At 38.7% G+C, this 23,934-nt stretch overlaps 11 protein-coding genes and 2 non-coding genes across 13 annotated transcripts; 7 read left to right on the forward strand and 6 right to left on the reverse strand.

The window, feature by feature from the left end:
* Window positions 1–1,700: 1,700 nt before the first annotated feature.
* Window positions 1,701–2,598, forward strand: LOC147808448 (histone H4). Its single transcript, XM_087163083.1, has one exon. The coding sequence runs from the start codon at window positions 1,701–1,703 to the stop codon at window positions 2,010–2,012; it is 312 nt and encodes a 103-aa protein (XP_087019209.1). The 3' UTR covers window positions 2,013–2,598.
* Window positions 2,599–3,172: 574 nt separating this feature from the next.
* On the reverse strand, window positions 3,173–4,044 carry LOC147808449 (histone H1-like). The gene has a single exon (XM_087163084.1). It carries the CDS (start codon window positions 4,008–4,010, stop codon window positions 3,411–3,413), a length of 600 nt encoding a protein of 199 aa, XP_087019210.1. The 5' UTR covers window positions 4,011–4,044; the 3' UTR covers window positions 3,173–3,410.
* Window positions 4,045–4,169: 125 nt separating this feature from the next.
* Window positions 4,170–4,673, forward strand: LOC147808450 (histone H3). The gene has a single exon (XM_087163085.1). The coding sequence runs from the start codon at window positions 4,210–4,212 to the stop codon at window positions 4,618–4,620; it is 411 nt and encodes a 136-aa protein (XP_087019211.1). The 5' UTR covers window positions 4,170–4,209; the 3' UTR covers window positions 4,621–4,673.
* Window positions 4,674–5,294: 621 nt separating this feature from the next.
* On the reverse strand, window positions 5,295–5,711 carry LOC147808451 (histone H2A). Its single transcript, XM_087163086.1, has one exon. It carries the CDS (start codon window positions 5,674–5,676, stop codon window positions 5,302–5,304), a length of 375 nt encoding a protein of 124 aa, XP_087019212.1. The 5' UTR covers window positions 5,677–5,711; the 3' UTR covers window positions 5,295–5,301.
* A 342-nt stretch (window positions 5,712–6,053) lies between these two features.
* LOC147808452 (5S ribosomal RNA) lies at window positions 6,054–6,172 on the forward strand. Its single transcript, XR_015434372.1, has one exon. It is a non-coding gene; the product is annotated as a 5S ribosomal RNA (ribosomal RNA).
* A 358-nt stretch (window positions 6,173–6,530) lies between these two features.
* LOC147808453 (histone H2B-like) lies at window positions 6,531–7,544 on the reverse strand. The gene has a single exon (XM_087163087.1). It carries the CDS (start codon window positions 6,932–6,934, stop codon window positions 6,560–6,562), a length of 375 nt encoding a protein of 124 aa, XP_087019213.1. The 5' UTR covers window positions 6,935–7,544; the 3' UTR covers window positions 6,531–6,559.
* Window positions 7,545–8,690: 1,146 nt separating this feature from the next.
* LOC147808454 (histone H4) lies at window positions 8,691–9,047 on the forward strand. Its single transcript, XM_087163088.1, has one exon. It carries the CDS (start codon window positions 8,691–8,693, stop codon window positions 9,000–9,002), a length of 312 nt encoding a protein of 103 aa, XP_087019214.1. The 3' UTR covers window positions 9,003–9,047.
* Window positions 9,048–10,164: 1,117 nt separating this feature from the next.
* Window positions 10,165–11,036, reverse strand: LOC147808455 (histone H1-like). The gene has a single exon (XM_087163089.1). It carries the CDS (start codon window positions 11,000–11,002, stop codon window positions 10,403–10,405), a length of 600 nt encoding a protein of 199 aa, XP_087019215.1. The 5' UTR covers window positions 11,003–11,036; the 3' UTR covers window positions 10,165–10,402.
* A 125-nt stretch (window positions 11,037–11,161) lies between these two features.
* On the forward strand, window positions 11,162–11,665 carry LOC147808456 (histone H3). Its single transcript, XM_087163090.1, has one exon. It carries the CDS (start codon window positions 11,202–11,204, stop codon window positions 11,610–11,612), a length of 411 nt encoding a protein of 136 aa, XP_087019216.1. The 5' UTR covers window positions 11,162–11,201; the 3' UTR covers window positions 11,613–11,665.
* A 577-nt stretch (window positions 11,666–12,242) lies between these two features.
* On the reverse strand, window positions 12,243–12,702 carry LOC147808457 (histone H2A). The gene has a single exon (XM_087163091.1). It carries the CDS (start codon window positions 12,666–12,668, stop codon window positions 12,294–12,296), a length of 375 nt encoding a protein of 124 aa, XP_087019217.1. The 5' UTR covers window positions 12,669–12,702; the 3' UTR covers window positions 12,243–12,293.
* A 343-nt stretch (window positions 12,703–13,045) lies between these two features.
* On the forward strand, window positions 13,046–13,164 carry LOC147808458 (5S ribosomal RNA). The gene has a single exon (XR_015434373.1). It is a non-coding gene; the product is annotated as a 5S ribosomal RNA (ribosomal RNA).
* Window positions 13,165–13,522: 358 nt separating this feature from the next.
* On the reverse strand, window positions 13,523–14,536 carry LOC147808459 (histone H2B-like). Its single transcript, XM_087163093.1, has one exon. It carries the CDS (start codon window positions 13,924–13,926, stop codon window positions 13,552–13,554), a length of 375 nt encoding a protein of 124 aa, XP_087019219.1. The 5' UTR covers window positions 13,927–14,536; the 3' UTR covers window positions 13,523–13,551.
* Window positions 14,537–15,631: 1,095 nt separating this feature from the next.
* LOC147808460 (histone H4) lies at window positions 15,632–15,994 on the forward strand. The gene has a single exon (XM_087163094.1). The coding sequence runs from the start codon at window positions 15,683–15,685 to the stop codon at window positions 15,992–15,994; it is 312 nt and encodes a 103-aa protein (XP_087019220.1). The 5' UTR covers window positions 15,632–15,682.
* The last annotated feature ends 7,940 nt before the right edge of the window (window positions 15,995–23,934 follow it).

Raw genomic sequence — 23,934 nt, forward strand, 5'->3', positions numbered from 1 at the left:
GTGGTGTACGCAGTACCTGTCCGCGAAGCGGACACTCCACTGCTTCATCTGTAGTAGAGCCCGTGGGCGCCTAGGGTGATGTCGTTTTGTAGAAAAAATTGAAGTTGGCTTGGGAGGATGGTAGGCTTGGTGGAGAGTGATGATGTCACTATGGCTTGTTTTCAGGTAATAGGGAACGAATGAGCTGTACCAGCTCCTCGTTTTTGAGTAGTTCTTGCATCTCTCTGAAGATATGAAGAAATCTGGTGGCTGTTTGGGTAGCACTCCTGTGCTCTCCTTTCTTCTGTGGTGGCTTTCGTCGTGGTCGCGCAACACAACCTGTAAAACAGGCCGGATGCTCGCCCTTGCAATTAATACAAGAGGCAGGTAGGCTTCTTGGCTTGGAACACTTGTAGGTGAAATGATCGCCCGCACATTTCATACAGGCAGGATCTGATGAGCAGTTCTTTTGCGTGTGGCCGAAGCCTTGGCATCTATAACACTGGATATCAAAACGACCTCCGCGAAATCGTTCTATCTGGACTTTGGTTGAGAGAATCTCCGTGATGTTTAGGAAGTCCTTGTTCTCTGGGCTATCTGGCAGAATGACAAGAAAGAGGGGGAGGAGCTTGTATCCCTGGCCCCGCCTCTTCTTCAGTTGCTCTACTCTTATTGGCCGTCGACCATTCGCTATAAGTTCTTCTTCCAAAGTCTCTGTTTTGGAGTTTTCTAATAGTCCTTTTATGAGGAATTTGAGTTTTCTGCTGATGGTATGCAGTTTCTCGGTCTGTTTTTGATCTGTGCTCTCTTTTGCTGGATGGGCTGCAGATGAGACAACAGGTTCTGGGTCGTTGACTGCAGGTGGGATGCTATCTGAGGGATCTGTAGAAGGGTTTTTCCTCTTCTTTTTCTTCTTCTTTTTAGGTGGTTCACTGTCCTCTTTCTTGGTTTCTTTTTCGGTTGGCTCTGTCTTTTCCAGGGCAGTAGGATTGCTAGCAGTGGACTCAGTTTGGGATGTAGGAACTGGCTGCTCTGGCTTGGCCGGCTCTATTGGATCAGGCGTCGTTACAGTTTCCATTGGCTCTGGGGGAAGTAATTCTGCCTCGGCAACTGGTTCCATCTCCTTCTTCTGGCTTTCTGCTATGGGAACTGGCAAGTCTCTCGCAGGTGGTGGCTCCGTAGTCTTTTTAGGAGGGAGATTTTTCTGTCTGGCTTGTAGGGCTGTAATGGCATGGAAGGCTCCACCGGCGAGGCCCAAGTAGTAGGAATCTTTCGTTGAGTAGAAAGTCTGTACATAGGTATCATTTAGTCTATACATTTCCTCAAGATCGGAAATATACAATAGTAGATGGTCTCTAATCTGCCAGGTGTCATAATGACTGGGCGGCAAAAACCGTTTATCTATCTTAGATGCAACATCCGAGGATGAGGTCCGTGAGCGGCCGGGAGGGCTAACCTTCCCGCCGCGGGCAGTTCGATGAGACATGTTTCGCACAGAGCTAGACATAAAACGTCCGCACTCTGCAAAGGCTTGAGTTGGAATGGGTGGGTGAAAATGGTGAAAATCGCAGTCGATTTTCTTATGTACTCGGTGGGACCACCAACTCTCGTCGTCGACCAATAGGAAAGCAGGTGGGCGGGGCTAAACTAATATATACTGCGCTCAAAAAAAATGGGTGCTCATTTTCGTTACAATTTCTTGCTGACGAAGGTTGATCATCATGTCTGGACGTGGTAAAGGAGGAAAAGGACTCGGAAAGGGGGGTGCCAAACGTCATCGTAAAGTTTTGCGTGATAACATCCAAGGTATCACCAAGCCTGCCATCAGACGTCTAGCTCGACGAGGTGGAGTCAAGCGTATCTCTGGACTTATCTACGAAGAAACCAGAGGAGTTCTCAAAGTTTTCCTTGAGAACGTTATCCGGGACGCTGTCACTTACACCGAGCACGCAAAGAGGAAGACCGTCACTGCCATGGACGTAGTCTACGCTCTCAAGCGACAGGGACGCACGCTATACGGTTTTGGAGGTTAAATTTAAGCTCCCCCCCCTTTGAAAACGAAAAACAAAGGCCCTTTTAAGGGCCAACAAATATGCATCACATTTTTTGGGCCACCCACCCTGTTCAAACGTCTTTTTCCCGTTTTTTTTCTTCCTTAACGCAAAGAAAATGCGACTTTTTTTTTTTTTTTTAAATTCCAGCAAATGCTTATAACGTTAACCGTTGTTAAATTACACACCATTTTCACAAGTCATAAATGAAAGTTCACCTTTCATTCTAGAGATAACAATCTATTAACTTTTTTCAATAACACTTTGTTTTCTTTTTTTTTATTAAAAAGACAAAATCCAACAATAACATTAAATACAATGTTTAAATGGCATTTTCTGATGGTAGTTCTTAATAAACCAGCATCATTTACTCTTATATATTCATTTAATGATTAGAATAGCTTTTTTAATCGATTCTAGTATAAACAGCACGAATAATTCAGAAAAAAGTAAAAAGTGGTGTCAAAATTAGCTTTTTCTGTAGTCATTTTAGATTCAAAATAAGGCAACAATGTAAAATCTAGCACATTATTGTGATTTCAAACAATGATTTTCTGCCCATCTTCTAGTTTCCAATTGTTAAGCATTAAAAAATGAAAATTCAACAATAATGCATATAAAATAATAATACATATAAAATTTAACAAATAAACAGATAATTCCTTCTAGATTCTTGATACACACCTCCATTTCAGTCATTAGAAGCACTTGAATGATCGTTCCCACGCAATTGCTTTAAAAAAGTAAAAAGTGGTGGCAAAATCCAAGTTTAATTTCTATGTAAATATGCACTGAAATGAGTTGAACGCTTCTGTCCCACGGTATTAAACTCTTTTCCTGAGAAAAGAGCTTAATACCGTAGACAGAAACCTTCAACTCATTTCAGTGCATATTTACATAGAAATTAAACTTGGATTTTGCCACCACTTTTTACTTTTTTAAAGCAATTGCGTGGGAACGATCATTCAAGTGCTTCTAATGACTGAAATGGAGGTGTGTATCAAGAATCTAGAAGGAATTATCTGTTTATTTGTTAAATTTTATATGTATTATATAAAATAATATATTAAACATATTTTATTTCAGATGTTATTATTAATTTTATCATTTAACTATTTTTACAGACATAAAAGAAACAAAAAAAAAGAATTCATGAAGGCAATTTAATAAAAAACTAAAAGATTCTACACATATATTCTCTTTACATAGATAATAAAATGTAAAAAGTGGTGGAAACTTATAAAAAATCAAATTGCATAAGTTTTTAATTCTGCCACCACTTTTTGTTGCACACTAGTGCTTTTATTTATCAGGGGGGTACATAATTTGTTGGCTCTGAAAAGAGCCTTTTTTTTTTTTTTAAATGTGAGTGTTAAGTTTCTATTTCTTTGCCTTCTTGGGGGATGCTTTCTTGGGTGTCTTCATTTTCTTAACTTTGGGTGCTTTTGGTTTGGTTGCAGCTTTAGCCTTGGGCTTTTTTGGAGTCTTGGGTTTTGCAGCGGGCTTCTTTGCAGCTGGTTTCTTAGCGGCAGGCTTTTTAGCTGCTGCTTTAGCTTTCGGTTTTGCGGCTTTCTTCACAGAAGCGGCTTTTGGTTTTTTGGGGGTGGCTGATTCCTTCTTCGGCTTCTTTACTCCTTCCTTGGTTTTTTGGCCGGACGCGGCGAGTTTAAAAGAACCGGTGGCACCTTTTCCTTTAGTTTGCACTAAAGAACCACTGACGACGGCACTTTTCAAGTATTTCTTAATGAAGGGAGTGAGGCGTTCCAAATCGACCTTGTGGTGAGAGCCGATGTGTTTCTTGATAGCCTGCAACGAAGAGCCACCTCGTTCTTTCAAACTGGTGATAGCTTCGTTAACCATCTCGGAAACTTTAGGATGAGAAGGCAAGGTTTTAGGTTTTTTCGCAGCAGCTAATTTCGCCTTTTTCTTAGGCGTAGCAGCGGCAGGAGCAGCAGAAACGGCAGCGGTTTCCTCAGACATGTTCGCTTGAATCGAAATTCAACAAAAATGTTTTGCGGCGCACAAAAATGTTAATTAAAGCGATCGCGATCGCTGCGCCACCGCTTCGAAGCCCGTTGGCCAATCAGCACTCGCCTCAAAGTTTTAAAAACACTATCGACAGCGCGGAGAACTCATTTCTGCCTGAGATTTAGTCAGAGACGCACCCAAGTTTTTCGCTATGGCACGTACCAAGCAAACCGCTCGTAAGAGTACCGGAGGTAAAGCCCCCCGAAAACAACTGGCCACCAAGGCAGCTCGTAAGAGCGCCCCTGCAACCGGAGGTGTTAAGAAGCCCCATCGTTACAGGCCTGGAACAGTCGCTTTGAGAGAAATTCGTCGTTACCAAAAATCCACTGAGCTCCTCATCCGTAAATTGCCCTTCCAACGTTTGGTGAGAGAAATCGCTCAGGATTTCAAGACCGACTTGCGTTTCCAGAGCTCTGCCGTCATGGCTCTTCAAGAGGCCAGCGAAGCTTATTTGGTTGGTCTTTTCGAAGACACTAACCTTTGCGCTATCCACGCCAAGAGAGTCACTATCATGCCCAAAGACATCCAACTTGCCCGACGTATTCGTGGAGAACGAGCTTAAGCTGCTTAACTACTCAACTTTTAAAAAAAAAGGTCCTTTTTAGGACCAACAAATCACCACACTTACAATATATTGAAACGGGATGACGATACTCTGTATACTTAAATTTATATCCCTTTTTTTTCGTTTCATTATTTCGTAACAAAAGATAAACTAGTATTTCGAAGCGAATCACTTTTAGAATTTCTCCAACAGATGGCGCCACGACACCTTTGTTACTGAGTTAAATCTCAGTCAAAAAGTTTTGATAGTATCTCTATAATAGATAAAAAAAAATAATAGAAATCCCGTATTTATTATGTTTAAATTGTAATCTCTATTATAAAACATTAGTTTAAAATAGTATTGTTGAACTTCATTCTTGCTAGCAACAATATAAAATTAAAATAACGTCCATTTCTTTTTAACAATAGTAAAGTGATTGTTAAGGATAATGCAACAATGAAATATAATTTAAAAAATACTTTGTTCTTTCACTCATTGTTTAAATAACTTTTTAAAAGTATTGTTGAAGAAATTGCATTAATAACGTATAAGTATATACGCGTATAAAATTATTTTTAAGAAATAAAGGCGGTTTTAATAAATACTGAGTTAATTCTCAAGGTGTTTGAGTGTTATAAATAATTTGTTGGCTCTGAAAAGAGCCTTTTTTTTAAATGGGGAGGTTTTGAAATGAGTTTATGCTTTCTTTTCGGTCTTCTTGGGGAGGAGAACGGCTTGGATGTTTGGCAAAACACCGCCCTGGGCGATAGTGACACCAGAGAGGAGCTTGTTCAACTCTTCGTCGTTTCTGATGGCGAGCTGAAGATGTCTAGGGATGATCCTAGTCTTCTTGTTGTCTCTGGCAGCATTACCAGCCAACTCGAGAACTTCAGCAGCCAAGTACTCGAGTACAGCGGCTAAGTATACTGGAGCACCAGCTCCGACTCGCTCAGCATAATTTCCTTTCCTCAAAAGACGATGGATTCTACCAACGGGAAACTGAAGACCAGCACGACTGGATCGAGTCTTGCTCTTTCCCTTCACTTTTCCTCCTTTGCCACGTCCAGACATAATTGGAAGATAATAAAATAGGTACTACTCACTCGAAAGACACGAGTAAAATGGTGTGTGCGGCCAGAATAGGCTGTTTTTTATGTATTCGCTTGACAGAGATTTTCCTCCAATGAGAGCACTCCCCGACCTCCTACACTCCCTACCCATCCAACGGAATGAAAAACAAACGTAATAAACGTCGAAACTACATTCATTTTCTTTCTCTACAAAACTACCTTCATCGTCGAAACTACATTCATCGTCGAAACTACATTCATTTTCTTTCTCTTTCTTTTATAAATTAATAGTATAAAAGAAAGAGAAATATTTTAATGAAACTTCATTTTAATGAAATTAAAATGAAGTTGTTAAAGGAATTGAAGTGTACAATGAATGTCAACGGCCATACCATGATGAAAATACCGGTTCTCGTCCGATCACCGAAGTCAAGCATCATCGGGCGCGGTCAGTACTTGGGAGGGTGACCACCTGGGAACACCGCGTGCCGTTGGCATACCTTTTTAATTTTCTTATTATTAATTGTTACACAATAAATGCATTTTTACACAGTCTCTAAATTTATTAATCATAAAACATTTTTTCTTCATACAACTAAAAAATAAAAATAAGACTTTACATAAAAATATGAATGTTCTTTTCTTATATTATTCAAGGAAATGTAGCACATTGCTTTGTCATATAACAAATACGCTTAGTGTAAGAAATTCATTTTTAGCTTATTACGGAAAAGAGAGAGAGAGAAAGATGAATTTTCTTTGAATTTGCGTCAATTACAACATTAGCAATTCTCTGCCTTTTTTAAAAATGTTTAAGTATTGTTTGTGATAGATTTGTTGGTCCTGAAAAGGACCTTTTTTTTTAAATTCGGTGATCTGTTGGTTTACTTGGAGCTGGTGTACTTGGTGACTGCCTTGGTGCCTTCGGAGACAGCGTGCTTGGCGAGTTCACCAGGCAAGAGGAGTCGCACTGCAGTCTGGATTTCCCGACTGGTAATGGTGCTACGCTTGTTGTAGTGGGCCAATCGAGAAGATTCTGCGGCAATTCTCTCGAATATATCGTTGACGAAAGAGTTCATGATAGACATGGCTTTGCTTGAAATGCCAGTGTCAGGATGAACTTGTTTCAAGACTTTGTAGATGTAAATTGCGAAAGATTCCTTCCTGCGCTTCTTCCTCTTTTTCTTGTCACCAGCTCGGACGGCTTTTTGGGCCTTGCCGGCTTTCTTCACAGCTTTTCCGGATGCTTGGGGAGGCATGACTGTTCGCTTTCAATATAATATCGAAAATGGTGAAAACTTAGACTTAGACTAAGGTGGTGTACGCAGTACCTGTCCGCGAAGCGGACACTCCACTGCTTCATCTGTAGTAGAGCCCGTGGGCGCCTAGGGTGATGTCGTTTTGTAGAAAAAATTGAAGTTGGCTTGGGAGGATGGTAGGCTTGGTGGAGAGTGATGATGTCACTATGGCTTGTTTTCAGGTAATAGGGAACGAATGAGCTGTACCAGCTCCTCGTTTTTGAGTAGTTCTTGCATCTCTCTGAAGATATGAAGAAATCTGGTGGCTGTTTGGGTAGCACTCCTGTGCTCTCCTTTCTTCTGTGGTGGCTTTCGTCGTGGTCGCGCAACACAACCTGTAAAACAGGCCGGATGCTCGCCCTTGCAATTAATACAAGAGGCAGGTAGGCTTCTTGGCTTGGAACACTTGTAGGTGAAATGATCGCCCGCACATTTCATACAGGCAGGATCTGATGAGCAGTTCTTTTGCGTGTGGCCGAAGCCTTGGCATCTATAACACTGGATATCAAAACGACCTCCGCGAAATCGTTCTATCTGGACTTTGGTTGAGAGAATCTCCGTGATGTTTAGGAAGTCCTTGTTCTCTGGGCTATCTGGCAGAATGACAAGAAAGAGGGGGAGGAGCTTGTATCCCTGGCCCCGCCTCTTCTTCAGTTGCTCTACTCTTATTGGCCGTCGACCATTCGCTATAAGTTCTTCTTCCAAAGTCTCTGTTTTGGAGTTTTCTAATAGTCCTTTTATGAGGAATTTGAGTTTTCTGCTGATGGTATGCAGTTTCTCGGTCTGTTTTTGATCTGTGCTCTCTTTTGCTGGATGGGCTGCAGATGAGACAACAGGTTCTGGGTCGTTGACTGCAGGTGGGATGCTATCTGAGGGATCTGTAGAAGGGTTTTTCCTCTTCTTTTTCTTCTTCTTTTTAGGTGGTTCACTGTCCTCTTTCTTGGTTTCTTTTTCGGTTGGCTCTGTCTTTTCCAGGGCAGTAGGATTGCTAGCAGTGGACTCAGTTTGGGATGTAGGAACTGGCTGCTCTGGCTTGGCCGGCTCTATTGGATCAGGCGTCGTTACAGTTTCCATTGGCTCTGGGGGAAGTAATTCTGCCTCGGCAACTGGTTCCATCTCCTTCTTCTGGCTTTCTGCTATGGGAACTGGCAAGTCTCTCGCAGGTGGTGGCTCCGTAGTCTTTTTAGGAGGGAGATTTTTCTGTCTGGCTTGTAGGGCTGTAATGGCATGGAAGGCTCCACCGGCGAGGCCCAAGTAGTAGGAATCTTTCGTTGAGTAGAAAGTCTGTACATAGGTATCATTTAGTCTATACATTTCCTCAAGATCGGAAATATACAATAGTAGATGGTCTCTAATCTGCCAGGTGTCATAATGACTGGGCGGCAAAAACCGTTTATCTATCTTAGATGCAACATCCGAGGATGAGGTCCGTGAGCGGCCGGGAGGGCTAACCTTCCCGCCGCGGGCAGTTCGATGAGACATGTTTCGCACAGAGCTAGACATAAAACGTCCGCACTCTGCAAAGGCTTGAGTTGGAATGGGTGGGTGAAAATGGTGAAAATCGCAGTCGATTTTCTTATGTACTCGGTGGGACCACCAACTCTCGTCGTCGACCAATAGGAAAGCAGGTGGGCGGGGCTAAACTAATATATACTGCGCTCAAAAAAAATGGGTGCTCATTTTCGTTACAATTTCTTGCTGACGAAGGTTGATCATCATGTCTGGACGTGGTAAAGGAGGAAAAGGACTCGGAAAGGGGGGTGCCAAACGTCATCGTAAAGTTTTGCGTGATAACATCCAAGGTATCACCAAGCCTGCCATCAGACGTCTAGCTCGACGAGGTGGAGTCAAGCGTATCTCTGGACTTATCTACGAAGAAACCAGAGGAGTTCTCAAAGTTTTCCTTGAGAACGTTATCCGGGACGCTGTCACTTACACCGAGCACGCAAAGAGGAAGACCGTCACTGCCATGGACGTAGTCTACGCTCTCAAGCGACAGGGACGCACGCTATACGGTTTTGGAGGTTAAATTTAAGCTCCCCCCCCTTTGAAAACGAAAAACAAAGGCCCTTTTAAGGGCCAACAAATATGCATCACATTTTTTGGGCCACCCACCCTGTTCAAACGTCTTTTTCCCGTTTTTTTTCTTCCTTAACGCAAAGAAAATGCGACTTTTTTTTTTTTTTTTTAAATTCCAGCAAATGCTTATAACGTTAACCGTTGTTAAATTACACACCATTTTCACAAGTCATAAATGAAAGTTCACCTTTCATTCTAGAGATAACAATCTATTAACTTTTTTCAATAACACTTTGTTTTCTTTTTTTTTATTAAAAAGACAAAATCCAACAATAACATTAAATACAATGTTTAAATGGCATTTTCTGATGGTAGTTCTTAATAAACCAGCATCATTTACTCTTATATATTCATTTAATGATTAGAATAGCTTTTTTAATCGATTCTAGTATAAACAGCACGAATAATTCAGAAAAAAGTAAAAAGTGGTGTCAAAATTAGCTTTTTCTGTAGTCATTTTAGATTCAAAATAAGGCAACAATGTAAAATCTAGCACATTATTGTGATTTCAAACAATGATTTTCTGCCCATCTTCTAGTTTCCAATTGTTAAGCATTAAAAAATGAAAATTCAACAATAATGCATATAAAATAATAATACATATAAAATTTAACAAATAAACAGATAATTCCTTCTAGATTCTTGATACACACCTCCATTTCAGTCATTAGAAGCACTTGAATGATCGTTCCCACGCAATTGCTTTAAAAAAGTAAAAAGTGGTGGCAAAATCCAAGTTTAATTTCTATGTAAATATGCACTGAAATGAGTTGAACGCTTCTGTCCCACGGTATTAAACTCTTTTCCTGAGAAAAGAGCTTAATACCGTGAGACAGAAACCTTCAACTCATTTCAGTGCATATTTACATAGAAATTAAACTTGGATTTTGCCACCACTTTTTACTTTTTTAAAGCAATTGCGTGGGAACGATCATTCAAGTGCTTCTAATGACTGAAATGGAGGTGTGTATCAAGAATCTAGAAGGAATTATCTGTTTATTTGTTAAATTTTATATGTATTATATAAAATAATATATTAAACATATTTTATTTCAGATGTTATTATTAATTTTATCATTTAACTATTTTTACAGACATAAAAGAAACAAAAAAAAAGAATTCATGAAGGCAATTTAATAAAAAACTAAAAGATTCTACACATATATTCTCTTTACATAGATAATAAAATGTAAAAAGTGGTGGAAACTTATAAAAAATCAAATTGCATAAGTTTTTAATTCTGCCACCACTTTTTGTTGCACACTAGTGCTTTTATTTATCAGGGGGGTACATAATTTGTTGGCTCTGAAAAGAGCCTTTTTTTTTTTTTTAAATGTGAGTGTTAAGTTTCTATTTCTTTGCCTTCTTGGGGGATGCTTTCTTGGGTGTCTTCATTTTCTTAACTTTGGGTGCTTTTGGTTTGGTTGCAGCTTTAGCCTTGGGCTTTTTTGGAGTCTTGGGTTTTGCAGCGGGCTTCTTTGCAGCTGGTTTCTTAGCGGCAGGCTTTTTAGCTGCTGCTTTAGCTTTCGGTTTTGCGGCTTTCTTCACAGAAGCGGCTTTTGGTTTTTTGGGGGTGGCTGATTCCTTCTTCGGCTTCTTTACTCCTTCCTTGGTTTTTTGGCCGGACGCGGCGAGTTTAAAAGAACCGGTGGCACCTTTTCCTTTAGTTTGCACTAAAGAACCACTGACGACGGCACTTTTCAAGTATTTCTTAATGAAGGGAGTGAGGCGTTCCAAATCGACCTTGTGGTGAGAGCCGATGTGTTTCTTGATAGCCTGCAACGAAGAGCCACCTCGTTCTTTCAAACTGGTGATAGCTTCGTTAACCATCTCGGAAACTTTAGGATGAGAAGGCAAGGTTTTAGGTTTTTTCGCAGCAGCTAATTTCGCCTTTTTCTTAGGCGTAGCAGCGGCAGGAGCAGCAGAAACGGCAGCGGTTTCCTCAGACATGTTCGCTTGAATCGAAATTCAACAAAAATGTTTTGCGGCGCACAAAAATGTTAATTAAAGCGATCGCGATCGCTGCGCCACCGCTTCGAAGCCCGTTGGCCAATCAGCACTCGCCTCAAAGTTTTAAAAACACTATCGACAGCGCGGAGAACTCATTTCTGCCTGAGATTTAGTCAGAGACGCACCCAAGTTTTTCGCTATGGCACGTACCAAGCAAACCGCTCGTAAGAGTACCGGAGGTAAAGCCCCCCGAAAACAACTGGCCACCAAGGCAGCTCGTAAGAGCGCCCCTGCAACCGGAGGTGTTAAGAAGCCCCATCGTTACAGGCCTGGAACAGTCGCTTTGAGAGAAATTCGTCGTTACCAAAAATCCACTGAGCTCCTCATCCGTAAATTGCCCTTCCAACGTTTGGTGAGAGAAATCGCTCAGGATTTCAAGACCGACTTGCGTTTCCAGAGCTCTGCCGTCATGGCTCTTCAAGAGGCCAGCGAAGCTTATTTGGTTGGTCTTTTCGAAGACACTAACCTTTGCGCTATCCACGCCAAGAGAGTCACTATCATGCCCAAAGACATCCAACTTGCCCGACGTATTCGTGGAGAACGAGCTTAAGCTGCTTAACTACTCAACTTTTAAAAAAAAAGGTCCTTTTTAGGACCAACAAATCACCACACTTACAATATATTGAAACGGGATGACGATACTCTGTATACTTAAATTTATATCCCTTTTTTTTCGTTTCATTATTTCGTAACAAAAGATAAACTAGTATTTCGAAGCGAATCACTTTTAGAATTTCTCCAACAGATGGCGCCACGACACCTTTGTTACTGAGTTAAATCTCAGTCAAAAAGTTTTGATAGTATCTCTATAATAGATAAAAAAAAATAATAGAAATCCCGTATTTATTATGTTTAAATTGTAATCTCTATTATAAAACATTAGTTTAAAATAGTATTGTTGAACTTCATTCTTGCTAGCAACAATATAAAATTAAAATAACGTCCATTTCTTTTTAACAATAGTAAAGTGATTGTTAAGGATAATGCAACAATGAAATATAATTTAAAAAATACTTTGTTCTTTCACTCATTGTTTAAATAACTTTTTAAAAGTATTGTTGAAGAAATTGCATTAATAACGTATAAGTATATACGCGTATAAAATTATTTTTAAGAAATAAAGGCGGTTTTAATAAATACTGAGTTAATTCTCAAGGTGTTTGAGTGTTATAAATAATTTGTTGGCTCTGAAAAGAGCCTTTTTTTTAAATGGGGAGGTTTTGAAATGAGTTTATGCTTTCTTTTCGGTCTTCTTGGGGAGGAGAACGGCTTGGATGTTTGGCAAAACACCGCCCTGGGCGATAGTGACACCAGAGAGGAGCTTGTTCAACTCTTCGTCGTTTCTGATGGCGAGCTGAAGATGTCTAGGGATGATCCTAGTCTTCTTGTTGTCTCTGGCAGCATTACCAGCCAACTCGAGAACTTCAGCAGCCAAGTACTCGAGTACAGCGGCTAAGTATACTGGAGCACCAGCTCCGACTCGCTCAGCATAATTTCCTTTCCTCAAAAGACGATGGATTCTACCAACGGGAAACTGAAGACCAGCACGACTGGATCGAGTCTTGCTCTTTCCCTTCACTTTTCCTCCTTTGCCACGTCCAGACATAATTGGAAGATAATAAAATAGGTACTACTCACTCGAAAGACACGAGTAAAATGGTGTGTGCGGCCAGAATAGGCTGTTTTTTATGTATTCGCTTGACAGAGATTTTCCTCCAATGAGAGCACTCCCCGACCTCCTACACTCCCTACCCATCCAACGGAATGAAAAACAAACGTAATAAACGTCGAAACTACATTCATTTTCTTTCTCTACAAAACTACCTTCATCGTCGAAACTACATTCATCGTCGAAACTACATTCATTTTCTTTCTCTTTCTTTTATAAATTAATAGTATAAAAGAAAGAGAAATATTTTAATGAAACTTCATTTTAATGAAATTAAAATGAAGTTGTTAAAGGAATTGAAGTGTACAATGAATGTCAACGGCCATACCATGATGAAAATACCGGTTCTCGTCCGATCACCGAAGTCAAGCATCATCGGGCGCGGTCAGTACTTGGGAGGGTGACCACCTGGGAACACCGCGTGCCGTTGGCATACCTTTTTAATTTTCTTATTATTAATTGTTACACAATAAATGCATTTTTACACAGTCTCTAAATTTATTAATCATAAAACATTTTTTCTTCATACAACTAAAAAATAAAAATAAGACTTTACATAAAATATGAATGTTCTTTTCTTATATTATTCAAGGAAATGTAGCACATTGCTTTGTCATATAACAAATACGCTTAGTGTAAGAAATTCATTTTTAGCTTATTACGGAAAAGAGAGAGAGAGAAAGATGAATTTTCTTTGAATTTGCGTCAATTACAACATTAGCAATTCTCTGCCTTTTTTTAAAAATGTTTAAGTATTGTTTGTGATAGATTTGTTGGTCCTGAAAAGGACCTTTTTTTTTAAATTCGGTGATCTGTTGGTTTACTTGGAGCTGGTGTACTTGGTGACTGCCTTGGTGCCTTCGGAGACAGCGTGCTTGGCGAGTTCACCAGGCAAGAGGAGTCGCACTGCAGTCTGGATTTCCCGACTGGTAATGGTGCTACGCTTGTTGTAGTGGGCCAATCGAGAAGATTCTGCGGCAATTCTCTCGAATATATCGTTGACGAAAGAGTTCATGATAGACATGGCTTTGCTTGAAATGCCAGTGTCAGGATGAACTTGTTTCAAGACTTTGTAGATGTAAATTGCGAAAGATTCCTTCCTGCGCTTCTTCCTCTTTTTCTTGTCACCAGCTCGGACGGCTTTTTGGGCCTTGCCGGCTTTCTTCACAGCTTTTCCGGATGCTTGGGGAGGCATGACTGTTCGCTTTCAATATAATATCGAAAATGGTGAAAACTTAGACTTAGACTAAGGTGGTGTACGCAGTACCTGTCCGCGAAGCGGACACTCCACTGCTTCATCTGTAGTAGAGCCCGTGGGCGCCTAGGGTGATGTCGTTTTGTAGAAAAAATTGAAGTTGGCTTGGGAGGATGGTAGGCTTGGTGGAGAGTGATGATGTCACTATGGCTTGTTTTCAGGTAATAGGGAACGAATGAGCTGTACCAGCTCCTCGTTTTTGAGTAGTTCTTGCATCTCTCTGAAGATATGAAGAAATCTGGTGGCTGTTTGGGTAGCACTCCTGTGCTCTCCTTTCTTCTGTGGTGGCTTTCGTCGTGGTCGCGCAACACAACCTGTAAAACAGGCCGGATGCTCGCCCTTGCAATTAATACAAGAGGCAGGTAGGCTTCTTGGCTTGGAACACTTGTAGGTGAAATGATCGCCCGCACATTTCATACAGGCAGGATCTGATGAGCAGTTCTTTTGCGTGTGGCCGAAGCCTTGGCATCTATAACACTGGATATCAAAACGACCTCCGCGAAATCGTTCTATCTGGACTTTGGTTGAGAGAATCTCCGTGATGTTTAGGAAGTCCTTGTTCTCTGGGCTATCTGGCAGAATGACAAGAAAGAGGGGGAGGAGCTTGTATCCCTGGCCCCGCCTCTTCTTCAGTTGCTCTACTCTTATTGGCCGTCGACCATTCGCTATAAGTTCTTCTTCCAAAGTCTCTGTTTTGGAGTTTTCTAATAGTCCTTTTATGAGGAATTTGAGTTTTCTGCTGATGGTATGCAGTTTCTCGGTCTGTTTTTGATCTGTGCTCTCTTTTGCTGGATGGGCTGCAGATGAGACAACAGGTTCTGGGTCGTTGACTGCAGGTGGGATGCTATCTGAGGGATCTGTAGAAGGGTTTTTCCTCTTCTTTTTCTTCTTCTTTTTAGGTGGTTCACTGTCCTCTTTCTTGGTTTCTTTTTCGGTTGGCTCTGTCTTTTCCAGGGCAGTAGGATTGCTAGCAGTGGACTCAGTTTGGGATGTAGGAACTGGCTGCTCTGGCTTGGCCGGCTCTATTGGATCAGGCGTCGTTACAGTTTCCATTGGCTCTGGGGGAAGTAATTCTGCCTCGGCAACTGGTTCCATCTCCTTCTTCTGGCTTTCTGCTATGGGAACTGGCAAGTCTCTCGCAGGTGGTGGCTCCGTAGTCTTTTTAGGAGGGAGATTTTTCTGTCTGGCTTGTAGGGCTGTAATGGCATGGAAGGCTCCACCGGCGAGGCCCAAGTAGTAGGAATCTTTCGTTGAGTAGAAAGTCTGTACATAGGTATCATTTAGTCTATACATTTCCTCAAGATCGGAAATATACAATAGTAGATGGTCTCTAATCTGCCAGGTGTCATAATGACTGGGCGGCAAAAACCGTTTATCTATCTTAGATGCAACATCCGAGGATGAGGTCCGTGAGCGGCCGGGAGGGCTAACCTTCCCGCCGCGGGCAGTTCGATGAGACATGTTTCGCACAGAGCTAGACATAAAACGTCCGCACTCTGCAAAGGCTTGAGTTGGAATGGGTGGGTGAAAATGGTGAAAATCGCAGTCGATTTTCTTATGTACTCGGTGGGACCACCAACTCTCGTCGTCGACCAATAGGAAAGCAGGTGGGCGGGGCTAAACTAATATATACTGCGCTCAAAAAAAATGGGTGCTCATTTTCGTTACAATTTCTTGCTGACGAAGGTTGATCATCATGTCTGGACGTGGTAAAGGAGGAAAAGGACTCGGAAAGGGGGGTGCCAAACGTCATCGTAAAGTTTTGCGTGATAACATCCAAGGTATCACCAAGCCTGCCATCAGACGTCTAGCTCGACGAGGTGGAGTCAAGCGTATCTCTGGACTTATCTACGAAGAAACCAGAGGAGTTCTCAAAGTTTTCCTTGAGAACGTTATCCGGGACGCTGTCACTTACACCGAGCACGCAAAGAGGAAGACCGTCACTGCCATGGACGTAGTCTACGCTCTCAAGCGACAGGGACGCACGCTATACGGTTTTGGAGGTTAAAGCACGCAGTTGCATATGACAAAGAAATCTTTAATCGTTTGAGTCCCATGTAGCATGGCTGCGCAAATTGGGATTCATCGATGTAGAATAAACAAATCGTTTTAGCGCTGCTTGGTCTTTCTTGACATAAAATAAAAAGAGCGCTATTCCTCAAACGGTTATAATAACCATCTTTAAACCACTACCAGGATCGTTGAGCAAGTCTCTCTAGGTATGGTTAATGGACCAAGATTTAGGAATATTGCTATTACTAATCACCGTTATTATCATGCATATATGCACGTGCAGCGATAGTCATCGTCAAGCTGACATCGGTTGTCACAAGCATGCGGCAAGAAATGACTCCTGGGAATCGCCAACGCGCGAGACAGGGAGCTGCAGGCCCCTCTTGCTCTCGATCCGGCCATTAGGCCGGATCGAAGCGTGTCCCCCCACAAGCGACCGTCCAAAGAGCGCGTTTGCGAATGCTAGTTGTCCCCCTTCATTTAAACACGATGGGCCAATTGGAATCCGAGATAGCCAATTTTATAGTGCCCTTTTTTTAAAATGAAATGAAAATACTCACCTATTCGACTACGATATGAACTTAAAAAAACAATACTCACCTTTTTTAATAACTAGAAAAAGGAAAAAATTTCTTAAAAGAGTTTTGTCCAGCTACTTGATAGTACATCAATTCCTGATTAAAAAGGAAGAACCTTTTGCTTTTACTAAAATTTCTTTCAAGTCTCATTAGACATCGATGAGCGAGATTGAGTCCTATTTTTTTCTAACAACCTGAAACACCCTTTCGCATTCAGCATTGCTGTGAGGTACAGTGAATATAGCTTTCAGTATTTTACAATTTGTTTTATATTCTGCTTCAAAAAAATTAATTAAAGCTGCAACTTGTTCATCCATAGGATCAGGGGAAGAGCTTCACCTTTTCTTGTTAATACAAAGGAAACTTTTTTAAGAAAAGTATCTTACACTAGCAAAGGATTTTGAAGAAATTTTGACCAAAATCTCATCATTTAGAGGAAATCTCTTTACAATATATTTACACAAAGCTACAAAAAACATCTTGAATCACTTTTGCATAAAATTCTTTTCTTTCTTCAATTGTTAGCGACTCCAATATAGTAATATGCGATTGCCTACACGTAGATCACTTTCTGTTTTTGACATTAGGATCCTGGAAGGGGACTTTAATCAACTCTAAATTTCATAAACAATTAGCATCAATAAAATTAATATATTGTTTTCAATAGATTTGCTTCAGATTATGTATTAGAGTTGCTCGCAAAAGTGTATTTACTCTTTCAAGGTCCACTGAGGCAAATAAGACAAAAGAGAAAAATGCCTTATTCATACTAGAAGATGAAAAATAAAATATTTTTTCTTTTTTTAAAGAATTATTTTAACCTGCCGCTTAAACGGTTTCCCTTTCTTGGACTCTAGCAGTTGATAGTCTAATTTTATTTTCTTGATCAAATTATTGGATGACTCTTCTCCTACTTTGGCTGTTTTATTAGTTTTAATCTAGTACGTAAACTTACTTTTTTTACTTCACTGAGAAAGAGGATCCCGTCGATCTAAAATTCGACCAGGAGACAGCCACCGAGTAGGGGCATGCTTTATAATTTTAAGCATTTCAACATCATAAAATTCATAATCTTTCCTTTCTCTTAGAACTAAATTCCAGATAGTAAAAAATATCAATTACTGACTGGTTAAGGAGAAAGTTCATTGCCGAAATAAATTTCTGTAAAGCTTAATTAAGAAGATGACAAGGACATCCAATAATAAGCAATTATACATCTTTCAAAAACTTTTGTGCACCATTTATGACACCGATCATTGCAGGTCATTAAGGAAACAGATTTCTGAAAAAGAAGTGCTCAACTTGTGCAATAAACCAATCGCAATATTAACCCCAGTATACAGTCATCTACAGTACAGTAAATGCTAAAACGCAACATTGAATTTTTTGAATTGATTCATCAAAAAATTTTAAAAACGAATGTTGGGAGTAGTTTTGAGTCAGTCATTTGTCCCGTCAATTACAATTGAAAAGGTAGCGTTTTTAATTGATAATCAACAATTGATTTCTGCAGTTCATTGGCCATCTCATATACTATTAGCAGAGCTATTAGTTCTGCCACAACTATAATTCTTTGCTATATCATATCGGGAAATATCTTTTAAAAAAGTTTTCAAACATGATCGGCTACACTGATTGGTAAATTATGCTCTACTAAAAAGTTGGGAAGAGGCATTCAACATTTGTCTTTTTCATAACGGCTTCTTCATTAATGCCCGTTTGAAAAAAGAAACTATCTTTTCTGTTCAACCAAAAGGTTCTTTGTTCTTCTGGCGTTTTGTCGATTTTAAGTGTCTAACTATATCAGTGCGCGATGCTAAAGTCATTTTAACATACGTTGCAACGTACATAATGTACTTCAAGATTCGATTGAGAAATAAATGGAAATTCAAGAGAATAAGACTCCTTAAAGGCTTCTTTGTATTGTTTTCGTTCATCCATAATAAATTAACAAGATATTCAAATGGGCAAATAAACATCACTATACTAATTTTGCTCTTACACACGCCAGGAAGTCACATCATAACGGAAAGCGCTCTCACAATAGAAGCTGAATTCCTTCCCCCAGTGGTAGAAAAGAGTAGAAATCCATTACGTCACACCGAACCATGTGACCTAAATGGAAAGAAAGGGAGGATCACCGCAAGCGGGCTTCTTAAGGCCGTTACAAGACGACGACGTGACTGAAAGAAAATGCGAGCTATCGGGCGGACGGGTAAATTGCTTTCTGATATTACTAAAATATTATTACTAAATTATATTAATAAAATATTACTTTCTGCATGTAAAAATAGCTAAAATAAGTAAAAAATGCGGAAAGCTTATGCAAAATGCGAAAGGGTTGGCAGCTATGGAAATATTTTGAAACTTGCATTGCAAAATACATAAAAAGAATCAACTTATATAATCTTACAATTGTAACTTCTAATAAAGCTGTGGTATTTTATTTAAAGAACTAGAAAAATGTCAAAACAAATTAAAAATAGAAATTTAAGATATTGAATTAGGACTCACCTTTGAGACAAACACAAAATGAAAGAGGACAATTTACACATAGAATTCTTGAAGCATATAAGTCAGTGGTTCCCAAACTTTCTTCACCCACGCCCCTCTAAGTGAAAAAGCTACGCAAATGCATAGTATAAAACAACAATTAAAAGAAATTTTTTTGAAGAATTATTTATTTAAATAAATAATAATAACTAGATGGGCGTGCTAAGATTTTGAGTGTATTTATGTCCAGCTCAATGCTTGTAAGTCGCAACCGCAAAACCCCTTGAGAATTAATTTCTTGTTTTTTTCTGTTGAGGTTCATAAGGTAATAAATCCCCGTTCGACCAAATAGGAAGACTAGAAAGCGGTCAACAACTTCTGTACAATAACCCATAGTGCGAAATGAGAGTACGATCTGTGCTTCTTATCAGAATTTGTGGTATCCTTGTACAAAAATTGGTTCAAGTTCCTCATTTGTGGATATCTCAACAAGCTGTTCTTGTATTAGTATGGATTCATCTTGTTTGGGATCTGAATTTGTTCACGCGTAAAGGGGTTCAATATCCAGTTGGGAATATTCAACTGAAGAATGTCTCCTAATCTTTGTTTCAGAGCAGTTTAGTGTTGACAGTAGGCAAACAAATCTTCATCTCTGTTTTACAATTTTGAAACTGAGAACATTCTCTCTTCCCAAGTTTTGTTTGTACAGAAAAGGCTTTGCAACAAGCATAGATATTGCGTCTTTAGTTTTGATTAAGTTTAATTTCGCACCTTGCAGAATTAGTTTCGTTAACTTTTTCAAATAAATCAGTTATATAGGAAATGTCATTTTTTGAGTTAATTAAATTGTATCGAAAATCATTGTCTTGGATTTCCAGGAATTCCAACACTTAATCAAAGAAAGCATAAAATAGACTTAAAAATGCACTTTTAGATAACCAAGAATTCTATGTCAAGTAGTAAACGATTATAGTCATTCGTCATTTTCCAAACAAATTTGAGCAAATAATCTCTAAATGAAGGCATTTCTTTTGATTTCATTAACTGCTTTACTGACATAATCTAGTGATCTATGCAAACGTTCATTAAGATTGTTGGCGACTAATTAATGTCGATGAATCACACAATCTAATGAAAATACATTTGATGCATTCGGTAGTTTTAAGTATGCCAGAAAATCTCGTTATCTATTCCAACCATTGTCGAAGTACCGTCAGTAGCAACACAAATTATATCAGTCACGCGTATAGCTTTTGCATCGAAAATTCTTTTTAATTCAGTAAATAACATTTCTTGCGTATTGGTTTCCAAACATTTAGCAAATAACAATTCTTGGCAAAAATTTTCTTGTTTTACAAATCTTACACGAGATTGAAGTTAAGCTTCGTTTCCTAGTAAAGTGCAATCGTCAAGCTGTATTGTATAGAAAAAAAATTTAGATGTTTTTAAGTACTCACATAAAGAATTTACTACGCACTGAGCTATTTCTTCAATCATTCTTTGTACTGTATTTATTACTCAGTGGAATTATTTTGACAATGCTGGAAGCTGGTTTGTGCAACACGGTGAATATTACCTCACTTACTGATAGTAAAATAATTTCTTAACCAATAATGTGCAGCTTTTAAGACTTTGCAATCAATAAAGAATCTTTGCACAATCAATAAAGTACGCAGCCTATTGTCATCTCGCTCAGATATTGTCCCAATTAGTTGTTGCAGTGACGGTGCTTCTAAATATTTTCAAAATGTGCCTGTTTGAAAAAACTTTGAATTCTTATCTTTTTTGTCACTACGGATTTTTATTAAATGCTTCTTAAGACTGAAAGATTTCATTGAATCATTTGACATAGTTTTATTGCACATAGATAAAGTATTATTTCCTGGTGAAGAAATGAAGCTATATGCAACACTGTATTGTCGGCATTTCGGAGCACTATTGTTTAAAGGGGCATAAAAGAACGCATTCCTTGTTATTAACTTAAGTAGATAGCGTAATCTAAAACTAGTAAATTATAGGCGTTTGTCAGTGGATTTCTTTTTATTTTCGTTTGTGAATTTCTTTTTATTTTCGTTCGTGAGGGATTATCTGTTTTTTTATTGTTATTTCATTATAGTTATTATATTGTAGTTTACAAACTTTTATCTAATAATAAATGAAATAACTAAGTTTTAGCAATAACATTAAAGCAAGTTATGCACACCACTGTTACTACAAGTGACTAATTCAGTGGTAATAAGTTTTGTCAATTAGGACTGGGCTTTATACCGATGTAAGACAATATATCGATTTAACTCCAACATCGTAATACCGATTTATCCATTTCATCTTCAACAAAATTCCGGAGTGAGCATTTCGACTCTACTAAATCGATTTATTCATGACAGCAAACGCTAAATCGATGTTGCTCTCTCCGATGTAGTGAAACACCGGTTTAATCATTGCGAGAATGTACAGAACAGAGTCCGATCTGCCGTAGCGTAAGGGAAAGATTCAAGGTCAACTATCAACTCATTCTCTTGGTAACACGTGCGCTCAACTTCATTGGCTATTTGCCCAAATCACATCAGGTGCAGGGGTTGGTATAGTTAAATCGGAATGGGCCATTGAATCTCTTCATTCAAAACTAATTCACTAGGTTATATCGATATTTGGCGGTTGAAAAAAAAACTCCGATATAGCAGGGATCAGTGCAATTGAATCTCCTCATTCAGATCGATATAGCAGGGATCGGTGCAGTTGAATCTCCTCATTCAGATTTCAAGTTTATATCGATATTTGCGGAGGATTTTTTACCACCAAGTGTATGTGATTGTCTTCTCTTTAGAATTCCGATTTTAGGATATCTTGCTCGTGCAGATCTTCAAATTCCCATCTTCAATTTTACATATCCTGATTTCTGAAATAGGTTTCTTTCCGTAATATCTTTAAATATCTTACCGGGTTTTCTTTCAGCGTGTATGTTACATTAATTCTTTCCGTACCGTTCGGTTTCTGTTTGCTCGCGCTAACTGAAGTCGCTAAATGAAATTGGTGTTTTGTTTTAATTGGAATAAATTGTAAAAAATTTTTTAGGAAATTTACTAATTTTATCTTTCGTAACTGCCTTTTTTTGTGATCTTTTTATTTATTATTAATCTTTTTCGTTAATTTCTCGCGTGTTTATTATAAGTGTTGGGAGACTTATCTTTTTATGGCGCATTACGGGGCTATTTCCGTATCGTTCGGATGCGTAATGCATGCGCAGTTAAAAGATTTCACCTTTCGAATAAGACGTGTATCGTGATGTTTTTTTTTTTTTTAAATTTATTATTATTTTTTTTGTAGTTTCTCGCGTGCATAATGTTAAGTTTAGAGATTTATCTTTTTAAGGCATGTGCATTACGGGTCTATTTTCGTATTGTTCGGTACCTGTTTTCTTGCGTCAACTGAAGTTGCAGTTTTGTTTTACTTGGAATCAATTGTAAAAAAATATTGAAAGGGAAAGTTAACGATTTTTAACTTTCAAATTAGCCTTTTTTTGTGGTGTTGTTTTTATTTAGTTTCTTGCGTGCTGCTGCCGGAAGTCACCGATGCATAGCGATTACTTTGGTGCTGATATGGAAAATCTTACCTTAAACGTATTTTACTAAAAAATTAAGTCCCGCAGAGGACTGATCGTTAAGACAAGGTTCCCAGCAGATCACCAAAGTCAAGCATCACTGTCTACGGTCAGTATGCGGGTGGGTGACCACTTGGATCAGTCTGCATAGGGACCGAGGGTGTACGGTATTGGTCCTCGTTAAACTGTGCTACCGTAAAGTGCTCGACTTTGCACGCAGGTCGTCGGGCTACCGAAGCGGGGGTGCCATCCCCTCCGCAGAGGGTCAAAATTGTGATGGCATGTCTTCGGATCATCCTCCAGTATGTTTCCCAGACCGTCGCCAATAGCCCATTATGCAGCTCTAGTGTGACGTAAATTAACAAAAACAATAACTAAAAAATTAAATTTGGAATAAAAGGAAATTGCATCTTATTACTGATATACTTCTTTTTTTGTCATTGCCGGGAAGGGGGGGGGGTGAATCTATCACTAAATCTATTCACTTCATTAAATTTTAAATTCTGCGTCCCAAACATATAATTGCTGTTTTGGTAACTAGAGAAAATTGCACCTTCCTTTTTCAGAAAAAATCATTTAGTTGAAACAAACAGATAGCAATGAACATAAGTAAAAAAAAAAAATGTTTATATTTTCGTGAAAATACATGCTATTTCTGTTGAAATTCATCCAAACTTTTTTATCAAAGCTATAACATGTTGTAAAAGTTAAAAACATTTACAGTTTTTGATTATACTGGTTGTTCAAAAATATTTTTTTCCTTTTTTTCGTCGTTGGAGATGCTGAATACTAAATAAATCTTTATTATTATGATTAAAAGTACTTTGGAAATAATAAAAAGTCTGAATTCCATTTAAAGTTCTCCAGCACTATATTCCTGATACTTTAAGAAATTGTCCACTTACTACAAATTATAAATAGTAATACACTTTATAAAATCAAGTAAGATAGTTTGATTCATTGCTCAGAAAAAAAATATGAATTTCAAATTTTCAATATATATATATATATATATTTTAACAGCAAACTTTCAAAAGTGACTTTTTACAAAGTATATTTTTTATTAAAGTAAAAAAATTATGATAGGAATGGGAAATTTCCAGGTGCAATCTAAAAACTAGGGCGCAGGCATGATGATGAATTTTAAACTAGTCTTAGTTCATTTAAGCATATTTTCAATAAAAATATTAATGTATAGTTATTTATATATGTACAGAGAAAGTGAAAGTTTTTAATTTTTTTTACTAATAAAATAAATGCAAA

This window comes from Parasteatoda tepidariorum, chromosome 5 (genome assembly GCF_982258835.1).
Source record: "Parasteatoda tepidariorum strain Cologne lab strain chromosome 5, Ptep-v5.0, whole genome shotgun sequence".
Taxonomy (NCBI): domain Eukaryota; kingdom Metazoa; phylum Arthropoda; class Arachnida; order Araneae; family Theridiidae; genus Parasteatoda; species Parasteatoda tepidariorum.

What these genes read in the sequence shown, in the direction of transcription:
- LOC147808448 (XM_087163083.1), top strand. Translation starts at nt 1,701, where the DNA reads ATGTCTGGACGTGGTAAAGGAGGAAAAGGACTCGGAAAGGGGGGTGCC.
- LOC147808449 (XM_087163084.1), bottom strand. Translation starts at nt 4,010, where the DNA reads ATGTCTGAGGAAACCGCTGCCGTTTCTGCTGCTCCTGCCGCTGCTACG.
- LOC147808450 (XM_087163085.1), top strand. Translation starts at nt 4,210, where the DNA reads ATGGCACGTACCAAGCAAACCGCTCGTAAGAGTACCGGAGGTAAAGCC.
- LOC147808451 (XM_087163086.1), bottom strand. Translation starts at nt 5,676, where the DNA reads ATGTCTGGACGTGGCAAAGGAGGAAAAGTGAAGGGAAAGAGCAAGACT.
- LOC147808453 (XM_087163087.1), bottom strand. Translation starts at nt 6,934, where the DNA reads ATGCCTCCCCAAGCATCCGGAAAAGCTGTGAAGAAAGCCGGCAAGGCC.
- LOC147808454 (XM_087163088.1), top strand. Translation starts at nt 8,691, where the DNA reads ATGTCTGGACGTGGTAAAGGAGGAAAAGGACTCGGAAAGGGGGGTGCC.
- LOC147808455 (XM_087163089.1), bottom strand. Translation starts at nt 11,002, where the DNA reads ATGTCTGAGGAAACCGCTGCCGTTTCTGCTGCTCCTGCCGCTGCTACG.
- LOC147808456 (XM_087163090.1), top strand. Translation starts at nt 11,202, where the DNA reads ATGGCACGTACCAAGCAAACCGCTCGTAAGAGTACCGGAGGTAAAGCC.
- LOC147808457 (XM_087163091.1), bottom strand. Translation starts at nt 12,668, where the DNA reads ATGTCTGGACGTGGCAAAGGAGGAAAAGTGAAGGGAAAGAGCAAGACT.
- LOC147808459 (XM_087163093.1), bottom strand. Translation starts at nt 13,926, where the DNA reads ATGCCTCCCCAAGCATCCGGAAAAGCTGTGAAGAAAGCCGGCAAGGCC.
- LOC147808460 (XM_087163094.1), top strand. Translation starts at nt 15,683, where the DNA reads ATGTCTGGACGTGGTAAAGGAGGAAAAGGACTCGGAAAGGGGGGTGCC.